This window comes from Ctenocephalides felis, unplaced genomic scaffold (assembly GCF_003426905.1).
Source record: "Ctenocephalides felis isolate EL2017-DRISC unplaced genomic scaffold, ASM342690v1 CF-g0.4_SCAFFOLD_01170, whole genome shotgun sequence".
Taxonomy (NCBI): domain Eukaryota; kingdom Metazoa; phylum Arthropoda; class Insecta; order Siphonaptera; family Pulicidae; genus Ctenocephalides; species Ctenocephalides felis.
Window position 1 is genome coordinate 82,011,463 of NW_020537324.1, and position 10,004 is coordinate 82,021,466.

The 10,004-nt window shown below is 27.2% G+C and overlaps 2 protein-coding genes across 2 annotated transcripts in view; one reads left to right on the forward strand and one right to left on the reverse strand.

Annotated features, from left to right (window-relative positions):
- Positions 1–2,437: 2,437 nt before the first annotated feature.
- LOC113367778 (PDZ domain-containing protein 2-like) lies at positions 2,438–9,892 on the reverse strand. The gene is made up of 4 exons (XM_026609358.1): positions 9,750–9,892; positions 6,477–6,916; positions 4,101–4,650; positions 2,438–2,712 (listed from the first exon to the last, which is right to left on the reverse strand). Exons 1-3 carry the CDS (start codon positions 9,890–9,892, stop codon positions 4,109–4,111), a joined length of 1,125 nt encoding a protein of 374 aa, XP_026465143.1. The 3' UTR covers positions 2,438–2,712; positions 4,101–4,108.
- Positions 9,893–9,974: 82 nt separating this feature from the next.
- LOC113367779 overlaps positions 9,975–10,004 on the forward strand; it is a 7,673-nt gene continuing 7,643 nt past the window's right edge. The window contains exon 1 of the mRNA XM_026609359.1: positions 9,975–9,979. Coding sequence (XP_026465144.1) covers positions 9,975–9,979 — 5 coding nt within the window. The remainder of the gene's footprint in view (positions 9,980–10,004) is intronic.

The following is a 10,004-nucleotide window of genomic DNA, read 5'->3' on the forward strand; positions in this document are numbered from 1 at the left end:
TTCAAAGTTTCAAAATTTATTTAACATTCACAAACTACAAACCACATCACATCATCCTGTTCACTAAATTCACCACTGTTCAAAATCGCTTTCCATATAAAATGCTGGTTTTAAAAAAACACCACAAATTTTACAAAAAAATTAAAAATAAGTATTTTAAAACGTCCGAAATCGATAACTTTGTATACCCCTCGAAAAATGTAAAATTTTGGACCCCTGGCCAAAAATTTTAGGAATTTATTTTGACATTTGGTTGTTTTGTTTTGGGGAAAAATAGATGGTAAAAATAATTTTATATTATACTATTTGATTTGGTTAAAAGGGTAAGGTGAGAAAAAAGGATAGGGCTATATATTATCACTGAGAAAGAAAGAGTAAGATACATGGGTAAAGACACCTGAGACATCACTTGTGATTTTAAAATTTACTTCAAAATTTCATTTATTTAATTGTTTAAATGAATAAATAAGAATTCTTATAAGTCCATAGCATAATTTTAAAAAAATGTATTATTATTATTATTATTATTATTTATAAATATACAAAACTCTTAATCCATCTACATAATAAAATATATAAATATATTTATAAACTGGATTCTAAATACGTATCATAATTATCCTAATATATTTGTTTGACAAATTTTTGACTTGTTTGACAAGTGTAAAAATTTTGTTTAATACACAAATTGCACAATTTGGAAATGACCTTAAATTTAATTATATACATGTATAAAAATACTAAATACTAATTATATAGTCTAACTATATTATATTAGGTACACGTAGCATTTTTAAAAAAAAATTGCAACTTTTTTTTTTGGCAAGATATAAATTTTTTAGTGTGAATTTGGTATTTTTAGAAAGTCTAAATATATTTAAATAATATTTAATATTAACCCGTATTAACCCTCAACAATTTTTTAATTTGAAACTGAAACTAATTTTCTTATAGTGTCCATAATTTTATAATAATAAAATTAAAATTAAGAAAATAATATTAATTAAATAAATTAATAGTTTGACTAATTACTACAAAGTCTGGTGAAAGAAAGAGATGAAAATACGTTATTTTCAAGCGAGTGAGCGAGATAACAATATCATTGCCTTCGCTCACGTTTTAAAAGAAATTCCAATTTATGTTTGTTTTAAATTATTTCCATAAAATATTATAAAAAAGTCTGAAAATTTAATTGTAACGATAAAGTGCTGAAAGAATTTTAATAAATAAAATTAAATTAAAAAAGTGTAGCCTTTGCAAGGTAAATTAGACAAATAGTCTATTACTACAAGTCACCCTCAACTTTTTTTTAATTTAAAACTGAAACTAATTTTCTTGTAAATAGTGTCCATAATTTTATAATAATAATATTAAAATGCAGAAAATAATATTAATTAAAAAAAATAGTTTGAGCATGGTGAAAGGAAGAGACAAAAATATGTTTTTCAAGCGAGTGAACGAGATAACAATATCATTGCCTTCGCTCACGTTTTTAAATAAATTCCAATTTATTTTAATTTATTATTGCTATAAAATATTATAAAATGTTTAAAATTTTAATAGTGTTAAAAAAATGCTGAAAGAATTTTAATAAATAAAATTAAATTAAAAGAGTGTAAAGTAAAATTAGACAAATAGAAACTATAAACAAAGTCTGAAATTTTAATTGTAATGAAATAAAAATGCAGGAAAAAATATAATTAAAATTAAATTAAAAGTAAATTGGACAAATAGACGATTACTACAAAGTCTGGAGAAAGAAAGAGATGAACATATGTTTTTTCAAGCGAGTGAGCGAGATAACGATATCATTGCCTTCGCTCACATTTTTAAATAAATTGTAATTTATGTTTGTTTTAAATTATTTCTAATAAACAAAGTCTAAAATTTTAATTTTGATTAAAAATGCAGGAAAAAATATATTTGAAATTAAATTAAAATTAAATTTGAAAAAAATGACGATTACTACAAAGTCTGGTGAAAGAAAGAGATGAAAATACATTATATTCAAGTGAGCAAGCGAGATAACGATATCATTGCCTTCTCTCGTGTTTTTAAAAAAATTCTAATTCATGTTTATTTTAAATTATTTCTATAAAATATTATAAAAAAAGTCTGAAAATTTAATTTTAATGAAATAAAAATGCACGAAAAATTATAATTGGAATTAAATTAAAAGTAAATTGGACAAAAAACCCGTTTACTACAAAGTCTGGTGAAAGAAAGAGATAAAAATACGTTATTTTCAAGCGAGTGAGCGAGACAACAATATCATTGCATTCGCTCACGTTCTTAAAGAAATTTTAATTTGTTTGTTTTAAATTATTTCTATAAAATATTAATTTAAGTTCATAATTATTATATTATTTTATGTCCAAAAATAAAATCAATTCAAGTAAAAAAATCAGACTTTGTACTTTATATAGTACAGTGGGCTAATACGGGTTAAATCCGATTAAAGCAGTTGCTCAATAAAAGTTTAAATAAAATAGTTATTGCAGTTAAAAAAACTATATAAATCATATATACTCAAAAAATATTGCATTGTTATTTTACCTCATAATTTTGTTTCTTTTCTGTTACGTTCGCGTTACGTACTTGTTTCATTCTTAATATTAACATCCTCGTTTATTATAAATTGAGTATGTTCGAGTAAATATTCTTCAAAAGTCACATTTATCTAAATCATCGCAGGACTTTGATATTCTGGACCTGGAATGTAAAATTGTATTAATATCTTATAATATTTTTATAACAATTTTAATTTTAGGGTAGTTATAGTAATGGGCCAAAAATCGAAAATAAAAAATTTTGCATTTCTCGACGTTTTGGAGGTTTCTGAACATTTTTAAAGAACATACCTTAGAAACTAAATGAATGTGTGTGTGTGTTTTGTATGCCCGCATGTTTTTGTAAATTCAAAAAATTACCCAGGCTAAGCACAGTCTAAGCGCCACTCTGGTACAAATGTTTACTCAAGTGCGTTTAGACTGTTTATGTATTGGTGCACTTTTTCAATTTTAGGAAAACTATTGAAAAATGTGAAAATGCCGCCAAGCTAAGCACAGTATAAGTGAAAATGTCGCACAGAATTATTTGCAAATGCGTTTAGACTGTGACTATACGGGAGCACTTTTTAAATTTTGTATAAAGGCAACTATTTTTTTTTGAAATTGAATTCGAAATGAAATGACGATTGTTAATGTTCTGAAGATAAATTGATTTATGATTTACATTTCATTTGCTCAGATATAACAAACAAGATAGCAAAAATAATGAATGTATTTGTAATAATATATTTGAGAACGTTTAAAATTTCTCGAATATTTTATTACGGTACGGGAAGTTCCAGCAATTTGCCTGGACAATGCCATATACCACTAGTAGTTTTATTTTTATATGAATGTGAAAAGTAAAAGCATGAACCAATGAAAGAATTATTTTTGCCCACTCATATCAATTAAACTACTATGAAAGCATTATACGTGGTCTGTTCAAAAAGTACCCGGAATTTTCGTTTTTTCAAAAAAATATTTATTTATTCGTCTACATTAATGTGGTCCCCTTCAAAGTAGTCCCCCCCAGATATAATACACTTATGCCAGCGTTTTTTCCAATTTTCGAAGCACCCTTGATATTCACTTTTTGATATGTCCTTGAGCACTCTCGGCGATTTTCTTCAATCGAGGAAAACCGCCGTCCTTTCATGGGTCTCTTCAACTTTGGGAATAGGAAAAAGTCACACGGAGCCATATCTGGTGAATTTTTGCACTTTGCAACACTTTATTTCATTTTTTACGCAAAATTTAATACAAATTCTTTGACTTTTTCAATTCTTCCATTGTAAAAATCGCCGAGCTCAGAAAAACACGTCGAACCTTAGCGACTACCACAGACAAAGTAAACAGTGAATATAGCTGAAAATTTCATCATACTTTAGGGGCATGTATACCAACACAATAAAAAATTTTGACAATCAGACACTCCAGACCCGCGAAATTTAATTATTAGTAATTCCGGGTACTTTTTGAACAGACCACGTAAATAAATGGATTACACAAAAATATATTAAGCTATAAAAATACTTGTAATATGCTTACCCATAGTGTTAAAAATTGGTAGTAATCGCCGAATACAACCTCTTAGCCCTTTTAATATATCCTCCACTGCCTGTCTTCGATACCTCTTCGATATCTCGACACATATCAAAATCACCATCAACATCATCATCCTCTTGACCAATACCAGCATGATAAGCATTATCAGCAAAACCAAAACCATTATCTTTATTACTATCAATAACATAAGTTCCACGATTGGAACCAACATCAGGTATCGATAAATCTGTCATATCGCTATCACTATAATCACCTTCACCGGGTGATATAATGTAAGTACTACTTCTACTCAAAGCATTAGTATTATTAGCATGATCGTAACCGACACCATGATTTGTATGATTTGTAAAATTTGTAAAATCACATCGGGAGCACCTGTTGGATGCTGTTGGAAGTTCTGTCGGGGGTGCTGTGCCTCTTCGGAGAACCCTGAGGGTGACAGTACCTGTTCGGACTTTGGCAAAAACTGCAGTTGCTTGGGTCCTGGTGAGGCCACTTAAGGGTACTGTGTTAACTGACAGGATTTCATCACCTGAAATAAAAATCCATGTATTATACTGCAAAATAAAAATTCAGGTAATAGCACGTTTAGACTAGGGAATTCAATACCGGTATACTGGTATACCGAATTACCGGTAAACCGCCCGATTTTTCGGCGGTATTTACAAAAATTTTACCGGTATTTTCGGTATTTTTATATAAGCGTTATCTGATACATAATACCCTAAAGTTTAAATTTCTCGGAATAAATTTATTTTTAAATTCCATAATCGCATAAACAGCTATATCTTCAACTGATTCTATAAGATAAACAAATGTCAAATATTATCTCAACTCGTCATTAAACTGAATATTTATTGCTTTCCAAAGGGCTTCATATCGTGTTACAATAAATATAATTGGGCTGATAGATAATGATGTATGTTTCATGTTTTGTAAAAATGTAACGGTTTTTTAAGTGATATTTGCGCCAAAATATTTTATATCATACAGATTACCCCCTGCGTAATCTTTATTAACTTCCCGTAGGGTAAGTTATTGTAATGGGCCGAAAATCGAAATTGAAAATTTTTACATTTCTCGACGTTTTGAAGGTTTCTGAACATTTTGGCATACCTCAGAAAAAATGGATGTGTGTGTGTGTGTGTGTGTATGTATGTATGGATACAAATTTCCAGTCACGTTTTCGGGCGCACGGATCAACCAATTTGAATGGTTCAAAAAACATTCGATTCCTATCGATAGGGAGAAGAAGAGCTGATTAGTTTTTGACAAAGGCAGGTCCAGCCGTTACGGAGATACGGAGCAAAGAGTGCAGAAAATAGAAATCGAGCTTTTGAGTGAACGGAGCATCCGATTTAAATGATCTAAAAAACATTCAATTAGTAATGATTGGGAGAAGTGAAGCCCAGCCATTTCAAAGATACAGAGCTAAATGTGCAAAAAATGGCAGTTTTTGAGAAAACTAAGCGTCCAATTTAAAGTTCTAATATACTTTGAACAAATAATTTCAACTTTGCAATTCAGTTTATATAATTCTTATAAATATTAGAATATTAATAATAATCAATCAAATAGTTACAATATTAATAATAATCTATTTGAAAACATTCAGTATTCCTCGAACATTTCGTTACGGTACGAGAAGTTCCAGCAATTTGCCTTAAGACACGATGCCATACACCCCACTAGTTTTTTTTTTCTAATTTTATACATAATAATTATGATAATTACTAAATATTTTTGCTTCTTACTACACTTATAAAATATTATTTTTCGAAAACGTTTCGAAGTTTGAAAATACTATAGAAGCACCACATTGTTTTAAATAACAATACTCAACAAGTATAGTAACTTATTATTTATCTCGACAAAGTATCCGATCTTAAATTAGTGTAGAAAAATTATTTTTTTTAAATATTGGAGATTATGCTAATTTAACACATCGGATACAGACAATACAGTTTATTATAATAATGTAATATGATCTTTTATGAGTTTTTGGTCTTCCTTACTCATACATTTGTTTTTGGTGAAAAGTACTCAATATACTCGATAGTGATAATGAATTAATTAAATTGGATATAATTTTGTTCAATTATTGTTTAAAAAAATAAACTCATTATTTTATTTTATTGTTTAGTTGAATATAGTTGTAGTTGTATATACTTTTCTTTTATATTTGTCCTAGTAACTTTCAATTTTGTTCACGTTTGTTTAAGATAATAAAAATACCGGTAATTTACCGGTATACCGGTTTTAAAATGAAAAATTACCGAAATACCGGTATTAAAATTTTCCATCGGTATTGCATTCCCTAGTTTAGACTGCAAATTGTAAATAAATTTTCCTTATTACCTGTTCTGAGACATCCCTGTTTCTCGGCCTGTCCTCCTGGTAAAACAGTCTTGACATAAATCCCCATAGAGCCCTTCGGCGAATCAGAACCTCCTGCAATGGTGAAGCCTAAGGAAGGTCTTCCTGCTCCTTTTACAAACTGAACCCTCAACAATTCTGCGGGCCTAGAAATGACTTTAGGAACAGGTTCCTGGAGCCTCTGATCATATTTGGATGATCTATCAGCTAATCCTGATGATCCTGATCCTTGTTTGTTAATTCCCACATCGCAATGTTCAGGTATACTTTGGAAACTTCCAAAGATTTTGTTACCCTGGATGTTCCTGCTGTGTATTTTTCTTAATTGGTCTTTGGGTTTGTTATCAGATTCTTGGTTGGTCCAGGATAGTCTGTCCTGGTCTTTATTTGTTGTTGGAGTATTTTGGTTTGATGTTTCGCGACTGCAAAGTTCACATGGAAAAAACAAGAAACATTGATGTGTTAGTTACATACATGAAGGGTTAGGACATGTTTGGGGACAGTTAGTCAAAAAAATGTTAAGGCACAACATGTAACATAGATACATACAAACACATATAAATACATACTACTTGGACAGCGTCTACGATTGATCGATAGTGGTGTTTTGTGATAGTAGATTATTGGACAGAATATTTTAGGACAATTATATATAATTGGTAGCCAAAATTTAGTTACCATGATGAAGCCAATATTTACTTACAATAATGCAGCCAAAATAACACAAAAAATTACCAAGTCACCGAAACAAATATTTAAACGCATTGATTGAGAAATCTCCTACTGAAAGATTAACAAAAAAAATGGCCATACGATGTTAAATTATTAGAAAATAAAAAAAGAGATAATTAATTTGAGATACACTCTATAAAGGTATTAAGACCAGCATATTGTCTTAAAAAATAACATACATTTTGATAGGCAATAGATATATGCAAAAAATAATAAAAAATAATAGCCAATATTTAGTTTCTACTGAAACTGTTACTTATTTTATTATAAATAAATATTGTTTTTATTATTTCCAACTAACTTTCTAATGCCAAATTGCAGTCCAAGCAGTATTACACATACAACACGTTTTTCGCAAAACACTCTTGCTTTTACTAACTTTTTGTTTTATTTAAATTATGGCAGAAATTAATATTACAAATGATAAAACTACTTAAATTGATTCAGGAAAGTCATGGCAAATATATAGAAATACTAAAAATATTAGGTTTATGTTACGTAACTAATACATAGAACGGAAAATATTAAGTTTCTATTATGTAACTAATATATAAAAATACGAAAAATATTAAGTTTATGTTACGTAACTAATATATAGAAATACAAAAAATATTAAGTTTATGTTGCGTAACTAACACATAGAACGGAAAATATTAAGTTTATGTTAAGTAACTAATATATAGAAATACGAAAAATATTAAGTTTATGTTACGTAACTAATATATAGAAATACGAAAACTATTAAGTTTATGTTACGTAACTAATATATAGAAATACGAAAATATGAAGTCCATGTTACGTAACTAATATATTGAAATATAAAAAATATTAAGTCTATGTTACGTAACTAATATATAAAAATACGAAAAATATTAAGTTTATTTATTTATGAAACTAATAAATATTTATTTATTTATTTTTACGTAATTTATTATTACGTAACTAATAAAGTTTATGAAATTAAAAAAATTTAATGTTCGAAATTCAATTTGCCGATCTTAGGCCAATATTGGTAGCCAATATTTAGATACGATTTTGTGTACTTGAAAATTGTTTTAAAAATAAACGACGTAATAAATATTGCTAATGCTATTTGCAAGAAAAATTAGTATTACCATTGATGAAACTACTTAACATTAATAGAACAAACTCTTGAGCAAATATATATAGAGATACGTTTATGTTACGTAACATAAACAAATGGTTTTACGTCTAAATAAACTTATATATATATATATATATATATATACACGTTAAAATCACCATATGTTGCAAAAAAGTTACATTTCAAGTAAAACTAATATTTCATTTTTTTTAACGTAAATAATATAACAAAAAACTAACATTAATAATTATAACAAAAATACCAAACTTTCTATTAATTAACTATTAACAACAAAAAAAGTATTATTTATATTAAACGTATTGAAAACATTTAAAATAAATTGGATAATTATATAATTATTTATTTAATAAATGGCAATAAATCAATGGCAAGTAGAGTTACTTATGAATAACGTTAAAATCCCAATTTTATTTTTGTGTCAACACTGGCACACAGATCATAATTTTTTAAAATTAACTAATTCATTCGTTTTGCCCATATATACGTATCTTTACGTAACAGATGTTTTGTAAAATATTCGTTCTTGTTACATAACAAACGAAACTAATGTAACATTTATGTAATCTTCATAACTTACTGTTAAATTTTGAGTAATAAAATATATATTCAATGTAATTAACAATATGGCTTTTTTTTAATTTAATTAATAACAATACTAGATGTCAAATAAAATACTAATTTTTTTATATCGCTAATATATATATATATATATATATATATATTATATATATATATATATATTAATATATTAATATAGCTAATTAATTGAAATTTAAAAATAATTTTAAATATATTAAAATAGATAAACAGTATAACATGTAATCAAGATAATCGATAATAATACTAATTTCCTAAAATGTTGAAATAAAAAAATAACGGTCAACAACTATCAAAAATAGTTTTTCAATTTCTGTTACATATTTATAACGTTTCTGTTATATAACTTAATAAGTAATTAGTCATTATAACTTATAACGTAGTTTTAGTAAAATTATGTAAGAAATTTGAAAAAGGCTTTAATAAAATATTATCCTTAATAGAATCTTTAAGAAACTTTAAATAAATTTTTAATTATGCCACAAATGGGTCTTAAAGAGGTTTGTTTCGTAACTGTAACGTTTCTGTTGCATTTTATGTAAACTAGTGTACACAGGCAACCGAGCCATAAAATTTTATGGTATAAAAATGTAAAAAAACAAAAATTATATATAATTATTCCCTCGGTAGCATTTGATTCTTTGATCGATACCATCTCTTTCCAGGCAACTTTCTATAATCTTTGATACGATTACCTCTCTTATTAGAATAAATATATTTGTCATAAGAAAATTTACTTTTAACAATTGGTTTGAAGAACCAAGTTCATTTGCAAAATTGCAGTCAAATTTTTAACGTACGACGGTTTAGGGTCGTTGACTCTTTTAATAGACTTAGATTGTATCACAGGTTTAGGGGAATTTGTTAAAGATTTGGTATTAGGTGTTATTTGGTTATCATCGAACGGACTACAAGATGTTATTGTTGGTTCTTCCAACGTCATTGGTTCATCATTCTGATTTAAAAAACTGGTGCAATACATCACCAGAAACACTATTCCTATTTTTTTATTATCATTTACATAAATGTCGTGCATAAAAGAGAAATCTTTATCG

Excerpts from the sequence above, each read along its gene's own strand:
- LOC113367778 (XM_026609358.1), bottom strand. The coding sequence starts at position 9,892 with ATGACGTTGGAAGAACCAACAATAACATCTTGTAGTCCGTTCGATGAT. Across the intron at positions 6,917-9,749 it reads GTCAACGACCCTAAACCGTC|TCGCGAAACATCAAACCAAA; the intron begins GTACGTTAAAAA and ends TGAACTTTGCAG. Across the intron at positions 4,651-6,476 it reads ACAGGGATGTCTCAGAACAG|GTGATGAAATCCTGTCAGTT; the intron begins GTAATAAGGAAA and ends TTTTTATTTCAG.